The 17,665-nt window shown below is 30.9% G+C and overlaps 1 protein-coding gene across 2 annotated transcripts; it reads left to right on the top strand.

Moving 5' to 3' along the window:
• The first annotated feature begins 832 nt into the window (after nt 1-832).
• On the top strand, nt 833-5,414 carry LOC115979512 (ureide permease 2-like). Of its 2 annotated transcripts, none has more exons than XM_031101566.1 (7): nt 833-1,161; nt 3,062-3,200; nt 3,376-3,532; nt 4,197-4,240; nt 4,329-4,432; nt 4,922-5,047; nt 5,224-5,414. In XM_031101566.1, exons 1-7 carry the CDS (start codon nt 925-927, stop codon nt 5,374-5,376), a joined length of 960 nt encoding a protein of 319 aa, XP_030957426.1. In that variant the 5' UTR covers nt 833-924; the 3' UTR covers nt 5,377-5,414. The 2 variants fall into 2 exon arrangements, with proteins under 2 accessions (XP_030957426.1, XP_030957427.1); XM_031101567.1 differs by having other exon boundaries at nt 4,332-4,432.
• Nucleotides 5,415-17,665: the final 12,251 nt, after the last annotated feature.

Genomic DNA, 17,665 nt, shown 5'->3' on the forward strand with positions numbered 1-17,665 from the left:
TCTTTGCTTTGTACAGAGCTTAAATTTTTTTTTTTTTTTTTTTTTTTTTTTTTTTTTTTTTTTTTTTTTTTTGAGGGTGAGCTTAAAGTTATATATGTTAAAAAAATAAAAATAAAAAGCTATATATTTTTTTTTCGGTTAAGATAAAGCTATATGTGTACTTTACTACTTTTGAAACAGTTGCTCCCTATCTAGTTTTGTTTGGACTTTCAAATTACATATTTTTTTTATAAATTTCAAGAATAACATAGTTTTTGATAAATTTCAGATCACACCAAACACTAACATTTTTTTTTTTTTTATTTTGATAATAAAAGACTAACATATATAAATACGCTGCCACAAGTGCTTTTCAGAATCTGATTAGAATTGAGAATGAGTTTCATTGTTTCCAATTTTATCGTGAATTGGAAAATATAATTGTTGGGACTTGGTAATATACGGCAATTAAAAAAAGTGATTGCTGGGAAATCTGGCCATTGAAAATTTTGAAAAACATTACCAAAGTTTGTTAATTCACCTATTTCTCTATTGGGGGAGTGTTGTTTTGGTCTTCTTCTTTTCTTGAATATGATGAAAAGTAGCCATTAGTAAAATCTTCTGAATCTGTGGTTTTGAGCTCACCACTTGTCTCTTATTTCCTCTCTGTGAAGATTCATTTTATTTCCCACTTATGTATGCTGAACTTTATTAGGCCCAAGTTTGTCAGTGTGATGTATGTGGTCCTTAGCCTTAGGCAATCAATCAGGACATTGATAGTCAATGCTTTTCTTTTGTCCTTTAGTGGCATCATTGCATTTCAGATTTTTGGAGCAAGTGAATTTATATCATGTTTCATTTACTTCTTTGCAGGATTTTTCTGGTATATCGCCCTTGCTTAATTTATTACCTCAAAGTCAGAGGATTATCTCCTGGAGTTTAAAAATGTATGTGGTGGAGAGCAAAGGAGGTGCCATTGTGTGCATGTTGCTTGCCTTGTTATTCTTGGGCACATGGCCTGCTGTTATGACTCTCCTAGAAAGGCGAGGTCGTCTTCCTCAACATACTTATCTTGACTACTCGATCACTAATCTCTTGGCTGCTGTCATTATTGCTTTGACATTTGGGGAGATAGGCAAGGGCACGCCTACTGCACCAAATTTTTTTACTCAACTTTCTCAGGCGAGTTCCCTTTGTATATGAAAGGTGGTGTTCTTTCCATTTGGGGAATTGAAGTTGTTATACTTATACCAATATAAGCATTAATAAAATAGATAGATTCTTCAATGCAGATTGAAACAATTTGGTAGAGCTTTATTGGTATAACAATTTCATTTCCGAAATTGGAAAAAGCACCACAAATATAAGCATGATAGATTCTAATATAAGCATGATAGATTCTTCAATGCAGATTGAAACAATTTGGTAGAGCTTTATTGGTATAACAATTTCATTTCCAAAATTGGAAAGAACACCACAAATATAAGCATGAATAAAACAGATACATTGCTTGATGCAGATTGAAACAGTATGATAGAGCTCTGTTTTCTGTGACTAATGTACACTATTTTATGGTACAACTTCTATTATTACCGTCTAGCTGCTAGCTGTTCTTTAAATTAGGCATATGTTTAATTAGAACTCAGCCCATTTTAGTGGCTCCCACTGTGGTTAAATGCCAGAACTAGAATTATCGACCTATATTGAGGAACTGGGCAACTACAACCATGGGCATATATCCAATGACATTTCATTAGATGAGACCACTGCACAAGGTGTTAAGACCTTTTCTCATTGTTTGGCCATAGGCACGAGTACCACCTAACACCAGTATATGGGAAAAAAATGAAAACAAAAATTTCCATCCTTATGTGGATCAGGAACCTTAATGACTGTAAAATTTTGTTCAACTGTAACTATGACCAATTAACTGAGGACAATTAAATGGGAGCAGTCTATTGGAAATCGATTGATAGCCCACGTTTGAATACTTTTCTAGATAGGCAGAAACCATCTGAAAGTTCGGAGGTATATAAATAAAAAAGGAAGAATAGTATAGTTGTGTTCTGAGTAGAATTCAAATAGTGCTCTTGGGTGTCATTTCCTCTCTCTCTCTCTTTCCATCTTTTTTGCACTGTATATGTAAATGCAGAGTGCAACAGCTATCTATAAGTTTCTTATTGTCTGTTTAGTGGTTGTAATTTTTGGTCCATTCTTTATATACTATTCAACAAAACCCTTATGTAGGTGGTGAAATAAAGTAAGATATGCATAGTTTCTACGATAAGGAAACTGTATGTCTTTATTTAGTGTAAAGCTTTGTCATTAATCTTGATAGTTGCAAACCTTTTGAGACAAGAATTGCATAATCATTTCCTGAGGGAAATAATTGATTATATGAGAAATTCCTGCATCTATGATTGTGAGAACAATTATTATATATGATAGCAACAAATTTGCCGTCAAAGACTAGCAGTTTGGCCTGGTTTCAAGATGTCCAGACTGCTTGAACATTATCTCGCCTCTTAAAACTTGTGAACTAACATATGACTGTTGCCCATGAGAAAGAGGTGAAAAGACTCAACCATAGTTTTTAGTAAATGATGTTGGAGACTGATTGAGAAGCCGTATGTTCTAGATTTTCTAGTATTTAGGCAATTAAATTTTGGCAGTTTGATTTCTGAACATGTTTACTTATCAAATCTAGGAAAACATTTTAAATATTTGTGGATGCCGGGATATCATTGAGACGCTTGTTGGAGATGAGAATGCACATAAGTTCTTTAAGGGTGCTGAATGAAATGTCATTGGATGCTGAGTTCGCTTTGTGGCTTGGGGATGATGTTTGCTTAAATGGTTCAATCTCTAGTAGGTTGTTCACTTTTGAGTAAACTAGCGTCCTAGTCCCTCATCTAGTTTTAATTATGTAGCATTACAAATCTCAATTGTGCTTTTTTTCAAATGGAAGTAGTTTTGAATCTTCTAAGGGGGTTTTATGCTGCATACATGACCATGAATCTTGTTGCAATGGCATTGTATCAGTTAAAAGTGATTCATAATTCTTCTGGGGTCCTTGATGCAGGATAACTGGCCCTCTGTTTTATTTGCAATGGCGGGTGGGGTGGTGCTCAGCGTTGGTAATCTGTCTACACAGTATAGTTGGGCTTTAGTTGGTTTATCAGTGACAGAAGTGATTTCTTCAAGCTTAACTGTTGTTATAGGTCTCTCTCTCTCTTAACATACACAGGCAAATGAACATGCACATGTACATACAAATAAACACACAACCCCAATTTGTGTATGCATTTGTGTGTGGAAATGTATTTTGAAAAGGATGAAGTAAAACCTTGGCAAGATAGTAATTTTTCAGTATTGTATTTGTTCTGATTGTAACAGGCACAACCATGAATTACTTTTTAGATGATAAAATCAATAGAGCTGATATTCTTTTCCCTGGTGTTGGTTGCTTCTTGATTGCGGTTTGTCTTGGCTCTTTTGTTCATGCATCCAATGCAGCTGACAATAAGGAAAAGCTCAAAAGTTTGTCCACTGAGTATACCTCTAACCTTCATAGTTAAAAATGAAAATGTTCTGATTTGCATTAAAGATTTCTTTTGTTGATAATAAGGGCTGCTTAATTGATTAGCGAAAATCGGCTAAATTGCTCATTGAATCTTAAATCTGAATTAATTTTTAAACTCGTACCTTTCTGTGTGGTTCATTTTCCATTCTCTTCTGTTATTTCCTTTTGCCTGTAATTGTTCCCATAGAAAACTTCAGAAGAAGAATACAGTTGTTACATTGTGCTATGTTAATGAATAATGAAGCAACTGCATAGGACTACATGAATAAGAAGCCTAGGGACAGCCCAATTTATGATAAGCAGCTGCCAATAATGCATTAAAAAAAAGTACAAAAACCTCTAACTTAATGAAAGAAGCCTTTTATTTTTCCATTTGGGGAGACAATAAATTTGTTGAGAAGTATGTTCTGTTTTCTTGAAAGGAAGTGCAGCTGTTAATTTTCTTTCTTAATGCTTATCTTGATGGTTGTTTTTCAACTAATCTTTGTTCTCTCTAAGATTTTCCTTGCTATGAGTTTGTTAGGTTAAGGTCATGTTTTAGTAAAATTTCAATTGCATCAGAAAATCTTTTCTTCTTTCTTACGCATTATGGATTATATAACACTAATGCTTCTACAATTGAACCTTTTGACAGAGGTACAGGTTTTTCCACTTCTAAAGAAACACTTACAAATGATGGTAACTCTCTAGACTCTTAGTTTTCTAGCTTTGGGATTCCTTCATTCAATAAAACTGTTAACTCTCTCTCTCGAACATGGGACATCAGTAGTTAGAGAGAGTGATGTCGAAAATGGAAGCAGTTCTGCAGACAAGGCCAGAGCTGGAACTGCAGGTTTCCTCATAGAACTTGAGAACAGAAGATCAATTAAGGTTGGCAGTTTTGGTTGATTATGGATAGTTTTAAAATTTTAATCTAGAATTATGGTATTTTCATTTATACCTTCCAACGCACACATATTCAATTTGGTCCCATCATACATGAAGTTATGGATGATGACTGCACTGAACCTACATCTAATTAGTGGCCCACCCCTCGCTTTTTAGAATGAATTTCCTGCATCCATTGACAAAATATCTTTGGATTTACTGGTTATAATATTCTAATTGCCGGTGTTTGGTAAGAGCACTATAATTGGACTGGCCATAACATTCTTTGCTGGTATTTGCTTCTCTCTATTCTCACCAGCGTTCAATTTGGCAACAAATGATCAATGGCACACTTTAAAGGAAGGGGTTCCTCACTTGTCTGTCTATACTGCATTTTTCTACTTCTCAGTTTCTTGTTTTGTCGTTGGCATCATTCTAAATATCATCTTCCTTTACCACCCTATACTAAACTTACCCAAATCATCCCTTAAGGCTTACTTGTCAGACTGGAATGGCCGAGGCTGGGCCTTTTTGGCTGGGTTCTTGTGTGGGTTTGGAAATGGTCTTCAATTTATGGGAGGTGAAGCAGCAGGATATGCAGCAGCAGATGCTGTTCAGGTTAGCTTTATTACTTATACAAGTCAGTATGTGGATACATATTGTTACATACAATTATGATACTGATAATTATATGACATTTTTTACTAACACACAACTGCTTAGAGACGTGTACCTATCACACATGCATGTTTACCAAATTCTCAATGCTCATATCAATTTGCGGTGATACACAGGCACTTCCACTTGTGAGCACCTTTTGGGGCATTCTTATCTTTGGAGAGTATCGGAGATCATCACGAAAAACGTATATACTTCTTGTCAGCATGTTGTTTATGTTTGTTGTAGCTGTTGGAGTTCTTATGGCATCATCAGGGCATAGAAAATAAGTTTGCAGTTGGGGAAGTCATTGTCTGGAAATTGTATAAACATAAATTGTTAAAATAGTTGACACAGTTGTGAAGATAGAAGACATATGCTGTTGGTTGGTTTAGACGCAAAAATGGCCATGTACAGTGTCACTGTCATTCCCAATATTCAACTACAGAATTCTCAGTCATCTCTTTAAAAAGACACAAATTGGGGCGAGGTTGATGAGTATAGTAAAGAAAAATTGCAATCAAATTCTTAATGTATCTCTGTTAGCATGCAGTGGTTGATTTAGACACTGCCAATACCTGTAACTTTAATCTCTGTTTCTACGTTTTTATATTTTTCTTTTCAAAATAAAATAAGTGAATTGCGTATTGTTCTTTATTTTTACCAATAACCCCCTCCCCTCCTTACCTCCTCTTATTTTGATCTTTATAATATGTGTTGTGAACTGGGATAAAAAAAAAGATAAATTATTGATCAATTCGAGGTGACTAACCTCCTGAATTTGAGGAGGAAATAGATTTTTTGGTTAATTTTCTACTTGATTGTGATTAATGCATTTAATGCATTCAAGGTATATAAATAGTCAAGGATGAGATAATTTCATCACAATCTAATCCAAAAAAATAGGAACCAACTCCTATTTAAATACAAATTGAAAATAAAACAAAACTAAATAGAATCTAAAAGAATATCCTAATATATAATTGGATAATTATTTAAACTTTAGACTTCATCAATCTGAATTGGTAAGTTGCAGGACATAACAATATGAATCATATTTTTTTTTTCTTCCTTTCTTTTACTTCAAATTAGTTTCACTTCCATTTTATATGTTTATGATGTTATGATGTGCGGCTATGATGCGGGAAATTGGTTGATCATATGAAAAGATAAAACTTGGTTACAACTTCTTATGTATTGTATCTTAGATTCTCAATTGATTTCACTATGTAGTTGCATTGATTAATAAATCACATAATTTAATTAATTTAATTGTTTTTTTTAAATGTGCTGCATTAATAAATAATTAAATACTGTTACATTGTTGAATTTAATTGGCGAATCTAAGGTACAATACTAAAATAATTGGTCCTAAGTTTTAACCCATATGAAATGTATAATTATTCCTAATCTATATGGGCATATATCATTATAATAACTAGCCTTTAACCCACGCATTATTCCTAACAAAGCAACTTCTATTATAAAGGCTTTTTTTTTTTTTTGGGGGGGGGGGGGGGTTGCTTTTCTTTTTTCTTTTTTAATAAAAAAAGTCAATACTTTCTATTCAACCCAATTCAAGTTTGATGTGTTTTCTAGTTACATTACATTTTATTAAAATATCAAATTTTCTTGATTTTTTTAATTATTTCTCTTTCTTCATACACAACAACCATCATCTACTTTCTTCCTTCATCCTCAAGATACGTAAAGAAAAAAAAAAACTAAATGTAAAATAAATAGCATTGGTGTGAATTTAAAGGTTTGCTATAAATTTACACAATCACTATATAGCAAACCTATAAATTTACACGGTTATATATGGATTAATGTGGGTCATTTTTGTGCAGAACTATGTAAATTTTACACATTTTTCTATTATACAGTCATTGATGTGAGTGCTCTAACAATGGGAAAAAAAAAAAATACCCTTTCTTTATCTCATATATAGGCTTCTTATAACCTTCCTTTTCCTCTATCTACAACATCAGCAGCACCACCTTTGCAAATAGTTGGATGTCCTAGTTATTGGCTTCTTAGCTTTAGGAGCATCATAATTATAGAATGATTTCTATCCCAACATAGCTAGCTCCTAGTATTCCATCCAAACCTCTCATATCAACCTGGAATGAAGGGCTTCTATTATCAGTTTTTGCATAAGAAGATGAACAAAACTTTAATATTGAAAAGCACATATTGAATGAAATTATAGAGAGAGATTTGAGAGAGAGAGACATGGAGATTAAGTATAGTACCATGTAACTAACTTTTTGGTTCTTTGATTTGGCAGGACCAAACTCCTATCTCTTTAAAATCACCATTTCTCATGAACAATAATTTTCTCAAAGAAAAAATGCAGTCATATTTGCAATTGACATATACATTCAGATTTACATAAATAAACCCACACTCATACTCAAATTAATAACCATCTCCCTGTTCTCCTCCAAACAAATCACACACAAATAGTGCTTCAAAGGAAATTAATGACCAAAGCCTTAATTATATTTTGCATCCAATTCAAAACCAAAGCCTTAATCATATGTTAGTAGCAAATTTGGAAATAAAATTTAAAACTTTAACAATAATATTTTGAAAGTTAAGATGGTGGCTTTAAGTTGTAAAACAGGGTGACACTGGTTTGACAGTGGTAAATTTCCTTAGATTTCTCTCTCTCTCTCTCTCAAGGAATTTTAATGATCTTGATTAAACCCTATAATCAACACAATAAGAAATAGAGAAAGCAGAAAGGTAAAGGAAACATTAACGAAAGACATTTCAGTTAAACATTAAAAAAAAAACCACAAAATAAATTAGAAAACAAATAGAAAGCCAAAGGTTATATACCCCAAAGGAAAGCATCCAAAGGAGGACCATGACCCCATCAATTAACTATGTAATCAAAGTAACGGTATTTGAATAGGAAAAGAAATTGTGGGAAAACAATGAACTGGAAATTGCATAAACTACGGGCAGAAACAATATTTGAAGAAGGGAAAAAATTATGTTATGGCCTTGGGTATATATTGTTGAAGAAAATTCAAATAAGATATATGTAAAGAAACATCTAGAAGAAGTCCTATAAACGAATAGAAAAAAGAGCAGAATAACTCATATAAGAAATGTGTAAAAGAATAACCCATAAGCAGTATCCAACAACATAGATATGGTTGGTAGCATAGTATGCAGATTGTAAAATTAATCACATAACAGCCCTGAACCATTTCAATCCTAAAATCCAAAACAAAAACAAATAAACAAAAAAAAAAAAAAATTTTTTTCTTTAACCCAAATACCTAAATCAATCAATCCAACCAAATATCCAAACAAAAAGCATATTTAACACTCCATCAAAAAGAAAATTACTGGCTATGGTTCAAATAAAGTGGAAACTATACCTGGTAGTACTGTTTCTACTCAAACTTGGATTACTTCCAAGGATTTGCCTTTTCACCTGCAAACCAAGAAAAGAAAAGTTAAAGAAAAACCTTTTAATTTTTTATTACACGGATTTGGAATAGAAATCAATCAATGACAAATGAAATTTACAATTGAATCCAAGAGAGAGTTAAATAAATAAACGCTGAGTGGGACGATTGGAAACTCTTTGCCAGGAATACTCATTCAAGAAGCGTAAAAGAAATTGAAAAGATCAAAAATACTCTGCTCTCTATGCGATTGAAAAATTACCCAAAACAATTTTAACTTGAAAATCCAAAACCAAACCAAACCAAAGCAACACAAATACCCTAACCATAAACCAAATCTAATCCAATAAACTTAATCAAAATCAAATCTAGCCCAAATGCCTAAATCGAACCTATAGTACCAAACACCCAAACATAAATCATAGTTACCACATAATTTTAAAAAGAATAAAGAAAACCTTTACCAGTAACAGTTCCAACTTCATGACGATGGTGGCTGCCTTGAGATTTATCTCTCTTTCAATCTCTATTTTTCTTCTATGTTTAAATTGTGTAACATTCTTAACGGGTTCATTATCTCAACTGAAGGCTCTTTTCTTCCTTTTCTTCTTTAAAAATATGGTAGCCATTGGTGAGAGAGACACAAAGACCTAAATTGAAACCAATCCAAACAAATATAAAAAAAACTTGATCATATTTAATGCACAAACTGAAAAGACCAAAACCGAAACCACTCCAAATAAAATATCAAATTATGATCATATTTAATGAACAAACTGAAAAATGAAGAGAGAAACTTACAGGTAGCAATTTTGACATGATGATGGTGGGAGGATTGTCATTATTAGAAAGTCTGCCTAATACTGACTCTGTTCTCTTATTTTTTTATTATTTATTTTTTAGTAATAACTAATCAGGCAGTAACAAACGAAAAGGAAATTCATTTAAAAATAAATGCAATAGAAGATGGTTAATTGACAATTGCAACTCTTTATCGATCCAACATGAGATCAAAACATGCACAAAAGGAAATAACAATAATACACAAAGAAACAATAATTATAGCAGTATTTACATGACAAATTGACAAATTCCAACTCTATTTGCGCACCTACTCACGATCTCTCTCGTTTCTCTGTCTTTGCCCTCTCTAGACCTAAATTATATTTGACGCCAAATATAAATCAACAAAAAAAATAGAGACTATACATGTTGACGCAAAGGCTAGATTAAAGTAGTTGGATGACAGATTTCTGAAAAAATTTCCACCGTCCGTGCCTTTCTCTTTAACGGACTGTCTCAGTTTGGGTTTTCAAATTGTTTTTTTTAATCTCTTATAACTGTGAAACTGTGTTAAGTAAACAGTTAATACCAAACCGGTGTAGTGTCTACTAACCTTGTGAAACAGATCAAAAGGTGTTTTCTAAATCAAAACCGGTTTTCCAGATCAAAACCCCAGAAAAAAAAAAAAAATTGAATGCAGATTTTAGAAAACAGGGAAAGGTTTAGTAATATCAAAATAAATCGAAAAATTGAGAAAACAAACATTTTCATGGACAACCCAAAAGCCCGAAACAAAAAGGAATCAAAACTAAAATCAAATCTAAACCTATCCAACGAAAAAACTCAATAAAAAGTAATATTTCATACCCAAATATAAAAAAATAGAGAAAAACGTACCGGAGCCGATTCCGACAATCTGATAGTGGCAGATATATAGCCTAACAGTGTTGATGCGGTGATGCCCATAGATTTTTCTTTCTGCTTGCAGCAGTGCTCTAAGTCTGGCGAGGGAACTCTCTCCTTCTCTCTCTGTATTTGCGTTTTATTTTTTTGGAGTATTGGAACTCTTTTCTTCTCTCTCTTGCGTTTTTATTTTATTTTATTGGGAGCTTTTAATTGAATTTTAACCGGTTGTTTTTCTATTTTATAGCGAGAGGTTTTTAAACGGTGTTGTAGCATTGTTAAACGATATAATATATCGCTTTTTTAACTTAAACGTGTCTAAATTTTAGATAGGCAACTATTCTATTTGTCATCTTCTCCTTAATTGTAGGAATCCATTTTCTCTCAGCTTCTGCTATTATATATATATAGCCTAACAGTGTTGATGCGGTGATGCCCATAGATTTTTCTTTCTGCTTGCAGCAGTGCTCTAAGTCTGGCGAGGGAACTCTCTCCTTCTCTCTCTGTATTTGCGTTTTATTTTTTTGGAGTATTGGAACTCTTTTCTTCTCTCTCTTGCGTTTTTATTTTATTTTATTGGGAGCTTTTAATTGAATTTTAACCGGTTGTTTTTCTTTTTTATAGCGAGAGGTTTTTAAACGGTGTTGTAGCATTGTTAAACGATATAATATATCGCTTTTTTAACTTAAACGTGTCTAAATTTTAGATAGGCAACTATCCTATTTGTCATCTTCTCCTTAATCGTAGGAATCCACTTTCTCTCAGCTTCTGCTATTATATATATATAGCCTAACAGTGTTGATGCGGTGATGCCCATAGATTTTTCTTTCTGCTTGCAGCAGTGCTCTAAGTCTGGCGAGGGAACTCTCTCCTTCTCTCTCTGTATTTGCGTTTTATTTTTTTGGAGTATTGGAACTCTTTTCTTCTCTCTCTTGCGTTTTTATTTTATTTTATTGGGAGCTTTTAATTGAATTTTAACCGGTTGTTTTTCTTTTTTATAGCGAGAGGTTTTTAAACGGTGTTGTAGCATTGTTAAACGATATAATATATCGCTTTTTTAACTTAAACGTGTCTAAATTTTAGATAGGCAACTATCCTATTTGTCATCTTCTCCTTAATCGTAGGAATCCACTTTCTCTCAGCTTCTGCTATTATATATATATATAGCTAGGCCATCTTTATTTCACATTGGTTGTTGCTCACAATTGTATACACTTTTTATTTTTTTATTTTTTTTTATACATTGAAATTGTGGCTTGAAGTTGAGTAAAGGGGCAATGAAGCCTTCAAAGAAATGGATAATAAAATTTATAGAACAAAGTTTATCTTTACAATCTCCATAGTGAAATTTGAAAGTTTTCATTTTCAATATAAATTATAAAATTTTCTACCAAATGAAATTGGGGGATCAAATGATATTTCTCCTGAATCTATCCAATAATCTAACATCAAATTTGTAGCTGAACTTAACACATCTGTATCTAGGGTTATCTCTCATTTCTGACAAACTATCAGATCTTTTATCTGCAAAATAAAAAAATAACAATGTCAAGCTCATAACCTTAATCCAAACCCTAGATAATAGTCATAATCAAGAAAATAATATAGGAAAAAGCCAAAAGAAGATATTTGTTAAAGAAAACAATATGTCAAGAGGGTAAGAAAAAATACATATAAACCCTATAATTAGAAGGGATAACAAATTAAATTCTAAAATTTCTTAAAAGAAAAAAATTAGTCCTTATAGATTGCAAAGATTATAAATTAAAAAATTTCAAATAATAATAAATTAAACCATTAATTTATATGCAAACTTCATTTTTTAATTTGTTACTTTTGATATTATAAAATTTAATTTTTGAAACAATAGGATCTAAATCATCAGATACAATTTAGTAATAAAATAAAAATAACGTATAAATATTTTTTCTGCAAGTTACTAAATCTTCTATCTACACCAAAAAATAGTAGTGAGAATAAAAAAAATAACGTAAAAATCAAAAAGAAAGAAAAAGAAGATACATACAAGACACAAATAATAAATCAACAAACAATGCCAAGAACGCAACCTTAAAACAAACCCTAAATAATATTCACAATCAAGAAAATAATATAGAAAAAAAGAAGAAGATAAATACATATATATATGGGATCTTGCCAAGGTCAGCCGTTGGTATTTTTCGAGTAACGAAGTTGCCCCTTTTAGAATGACAGTGGAGTGAGTTTGAAGGTGCTAAAAGGGAAATCGGTTTCTAGCATTCCATAGTGATCATGTAATCATTGCCCCTCTTGTATCAGACTGCTACTTGTCGTCTTGTAGTCGGATCCCCAAGTTTTTAGAATGTTCCAAATTCTACTTGAGCATCTAAATTTGGTTCAATACCTCCATAGGAAATTTAGAACCTTTGGTGGAGTGTGCAGCAACCACAATTTCTTCCAAAGACTTCTATCTTGATGAGCGAGGGAATGCTCTCCCAAGGATGGACTATGTAGGCGGAGAGCCAGCTGGTACGCTATTTTTACCGAGAAGAGTTTTTGCTTATTTTCCTTCCAATAGAGTTTATCCCGGGAGGTAGCGTTTCCGAGTTTGATACCCAAAATGTCATCTCGGGTGGAGTTATAGAACAAGGATTTGAACGGTCCTTTATCCCATTGGTGAGTTGTCGCATCGAACAAGCTATTGCGTTGAGGGATTGATCTGCACCAGAAACATTAAGATCATCATAAACAGTTATGGCTGTCAATCCCCACCGTGCAAAGATTGAAAAAAAGAAAAAGAAAGAAAGAGACACTAGTACACCACATGATGCAGATTACTAATCGGGTGCTTTTCTAAACATTTTGAAAAGAACCCAAACATAGACATGCAAAATTTAAATCATGCGAACAAATGATTTGGAGCACCAAAAGCAAGCATATTGGACAATAAAGCAAAAAGTTGTACAACTTTTGTTATAATTCTTTATATAAATGAGTGTGATTAGTAGAGAAAAAATAGTGAGTTTATATGAAAGTAACAGACAACCAATCACAATCTTTTGCGTAAGAGAGGAGTGGCAAAAATTGTGAATTTATTTATGGTAGTAAAAAAACTCTATAGCAAAAAACATAAGAGAGAGAATTACATAGAGGGAAAGAGTGAGAAAACCAAGATAAAATTCATGATTTTTTAAAGTATACTTTTGGTTGGGTATTGATTTCAAACATATAGGAAGATCCATTTTTATATATAGAAAAATTGGATTGCAAACATGGATTACAAAAAATAACATAATTAGGAAATTTAAACGACCATTGTTACTAAATTCTGTATCTAAAGATGATAGAAATTTTGTACAGTGGCCGTGTGAATGCAAGGTGTTATTAATCTTTGGTTTCCTCCACCATTTCAAAGTGACAAAGAGTATGTTTTCTTTTATTAATCGAGAATGACATTATAAACAAATTTTACTTAAAATACTAATTATTATGAATAAATGTTATATAAAATACCAACTATTTGTTTGTATAATGATCCTTATCTAAGTACTTGAATAATGTGATGCAACATACGGTCGTCATTCACACATACATAAAATAAGAATTTTTCTCGTTAGCTAAATTGTATTTATTGACATGAAGTTAGTATGTTAATTGTTATCCTCTTTATATCTTTACTTTTTTTTAATGAAATTTTAAAAGTTTGTGTCTAAATAAATTGAGAAAAAGAAGCTAACAAATAAGTTATTATCCTAGTCACTCATGTTATCAGAAAAAGTTTTCTTTAAAAAAAAATATTTATGTAATACTCTTTTATTACAAAAACTTCATAATTCTAGTTTTCTAGGTTTATAATAATATTTAAAAAGTTTCACAAATATTCAAAATTAATTAAACATGTTTTGAACCCTTTATAAATTAAATTGTTGGAAGAAGATGTTTTATTCACAAGTTTGAAGAGGTGATGGTAGTTCCAGTGATATTTTTGATAGGGAAAGAACTGGAGTACCCAAAAAGACTTACGTTATGTTACAAGAAGAACCATATCTCACCCACGATACATCAACAATTTCAAGTTCAACTACCACCACTAGCTAGCGCTGAATCAAGGATGAAGCCAGGACTTGGAGTTAGGAGGGGTGGTTTTATTGTTAGATATATGCAGTGGCTTCGGCTTTTGGCTCATTGCTTAGTCGGCAAAGGTTTTATTTTATTATTATTATTTTTTTTTATGTGTGTGTAGAGTGTCTTTTGTTGGTAATGACAAAATTTTTTTGTTTAAAGTTTTTTAAAGGGCTAAGTTGTTTGTTTTTGGTAAAATTGGTTGATTAGTCTCAAAAAAAAAAAAAAAAAAAATTTAGCTTTGCTATTGCCTATTGGTAATTTTTGTTGTTGGGCTAATATTTTGGGCTTGTATAATTTTTTTTTAGATTTTAGATCTATAAATTTTTTCATGGACTTTAAAAGGAGGAAAATACTAGATCTACAAATTTTTTTACAAATTTTTGTTGTAATTAGTGGTTATTAGTAAGTAAAAAAGTGATATAAGTGGTGGATCTAGACGCAAACCAGTAAAAATTTGCAACCTCAATAGTCTGTAAAAATGTTGTAAAAAAATTTGTAACTGTAGCATTTATCTTATAATGGTCAATAAGGGGGACAAAATGTAATTTTATAGAACGAAGTTGCTAAAATTAGTACCTAAATATATAGTTATAAAATTATATATATATTTTTAAAAAAATTTAGGGAGGCAGTCAATGAATGGCTCCGTCCATGCACTGAATCTTGCATGAGCTTAATTAGCCTTGACAAGATCATCACAAAAAAAGAAAAAAAAAAGATATATACTAATTAACCATCTCTAATTTACTTCTTTCTTTTTCTTTCCTTTTTAAAAAACTCATCCATATAGTAGAATATCATTAGAACCTTTTTGACTTACAGTAACTTTGTATGTTTCTTTCATGGGTAAAATATTATTTTAGTCTCTCAACCTTACCAAAAGTTTGTTTTTCTTCTTAATCTTTAAAAAGTTTTTTTTTTTAAATAATTTGGAGAGAGAAATAGGAAAAATAAAATAAAATTTTCAATATTTTAAGAACAGAGAAAAAAAAAAAAACTTTAGGTAAAGTTTAAGGTCCAAAAGTAGAATATTTTCAATAATTTAGTGACAAAAAATGAATTTTTCAATAGTTATTTGAGGATGAAAAATGAATTTTTAAAGTTTAGGGATGAAAAAAAGGATAAAATGCAAAACTAACCCTCTAAGTTTCTTTAGATTCTATTTCAGTACTCTAACTTTACTTTTGTTCATTTCAGTCCTCTAATTTTCATATTTATCCAATTAAAACTTTTCCATCAACTTTTTTTATATGTTATGATTAATTTTAAGAATCAAAATTGTATTTTACTTTTCTTTCTTTTTATGTGTCTCTAATTTTATTAGATAGAAATGATATGTTTTATCTCAAAGAAATGAGAGAGAGAGATGAGAGAGAGAGAGAGAGAGAGAGAGAGAGAGAGAGAGAGAGAGAGAGAGAGAGAGGATATTTATTCTTCTTTTTCTATCTAAAAGACGAGCTCATTTTGTTGTTGTAAATGTAATTTTACTTTATAAAGGTAAGAATTAAGAAGAATTTCTGTAGCTATAATTAAGAAATTGAATTAGATATGGATTTTCTTTAAAAAAATTAAAAAAATAAATTTGAATGGATGTGACCCGTAAACCATATGTCAATCTGTTGATCATAAATTTTCTTTAGAAGTGATATCTTTTATTCTCAAAGAAATTTTATATATGTGTGTATATATATATATATATATATAGAGAGAGAGAGAGAGAGAGAGAGAGAGAGAGAGAGAGAGAGAGAGAGAGAGAGAGGATATTTATTCTTCTTTTTCTATCTAAAAGACCAGCTCATTATGTTCTTGTAAATGTAATTTTACTTTATAAAGGTAAGAATTAAGAAAAATTAATTGATTTCTGTAGCTATAATTAAGAAATTGAATTAGATATGGATTTTCTTTATAAAAATAAATAAATTTGAATGGATGTGACCCATAAACCATATGACGATCTGTTGATCAGTAAGTTAAAAACTATGTACAAGCTAGAAGCTTATTAATTGAAAATTCTAGAGCCTGTTTAATAATGGGGAATTAATAAATTTAAATATAAAATTCTATCTTTTAAACATAAATTACATCTGTTAGTAAAATTTACATGGATGTAATTAATAGAATCCAAGAAACCAACCAACATCTTGTTTAATAAACGTAGCTATTGAGTGAGATCTGAATAAATAAATAATAATAATAAAAAGATTGCAGATCGCAAATTGTATTGGGTAAGCAATAAAATAAATATAAGTCCAGTTTATAAAAATCAATCCTTTTTTTTTTGGGTCCGTTTTGTGGTTTATTTGAATAATTTGACTTCAGAAACCAATGTGATAGATTGCAAAATATGTTGACCTTTTTGGGTTCATTTCCCAGTCGAATGCATCGTTTATGCATTTTTTTTTTTTTTTTTTGTTAAACAAAAGATTTTTGGAGTTCAAGATATGTATTTGGTTGAATGAGATAGGGAAGCATTTAGTTTAGAAAGTTTAGAGAGTTAAATTTCATGAGATGTAAGCAAATGCAGATTATGTATTGATTTTGAAGTAATTATACTTGTCAATTAATAAGCAGTTTGTATTCTCTTAAGCATTATACTAATTTGTGTTATTGTTGTGAGTATATCAAACAATATTGAGTTTATGCAAGAACATAATCTTAAACATTAAAACCAAGAAATAGGGCCAAAAAGAAAAACAAAAATACTATCTACAAAGAAAAATAAGAATAATTCTACCATAAATGATATCTAACTTCTTCTCAGGGCTATAACATATTATTTAATCCTCCTATTAAATATTTTAAATTCTTTTACTTAAAAAAAATTAATTCTAAAATTTCAAAAAGAAATAATTTAGATCTTATATATATAGTTTGCAAAGACAATAAATATGAAGATTTCAAAAGCAAATAAACAAAACTGAGTAACCCTAATTAATAAAGGAAAGAAAGAGAAAGTTTACCACAGCATTTGCGGAAAACATTCCCCATGCAAAAGATTCCTTCAAAGAAGGCTCATGCAAGATCCAAAAAAAATAAATGCTTAAATATATTTAATAATAATAAAAAGATTTAATAATGAATTAATATATTGTAGGTTTAAGGTTTTGTGTTATGGGATATGTGACTAATAGTATACTTTCTAAATCTAATTAAAGTCAGTTAAGATTTAGGGCTGCCTCAAGTGTCATTTTCTTTTTCTTTTTTTGGCAAGGAATCCGTATCCGTACAGAAAAGGACCGGAGTTTGCAAAAATATAAATATATATATATATATATATAAAATTATAAATACCATGTTAAACCAATCCTACGCTCACACAAAGCACATTTGTAGAAACACATCGAGCAAGAATCAAACAAGA

This window comes from Quercus lobata, chromosome 3 (assembly GCF_001633185.2).
Source record: "Quercus lobata isolate SW786 chromosome 3, ValleyOak3.0 Primary Assembly, whole genome shotgun sequence".
In the NCBI taxonomy this organism is placed as follows: Eukaryota; Viridiplantae; Streptophyta; class Magnoliopsida; order Fagales; family Fagaceae; genus Quercus; species Quercus lobata.

Bases quoted from the DNA above. Each gene is read 5' to 3' on its own strand.
- LOC115979512 (XM_031101566.1), top strand. From the start codon at position 925: ATGTATGTGGTGGAGAGCAAAGGAGGTGCCATTGTGTGCATGTTGCTT. The intron at 3,201-3,375 runs GTCTCTCTCTCT...TGATTGTAACAG, and splicing joins AAGCTTAACTGTTGTTATAG to GCACAACCATGAATTACTTT. The intron at 3,533-4,196 runs GTATACCTCTAA...ACCTTTTGACAG, and splicing joins CTCAAAAGTTTGTCCACTGA to AGGTACAGGTTTTTCCACTT.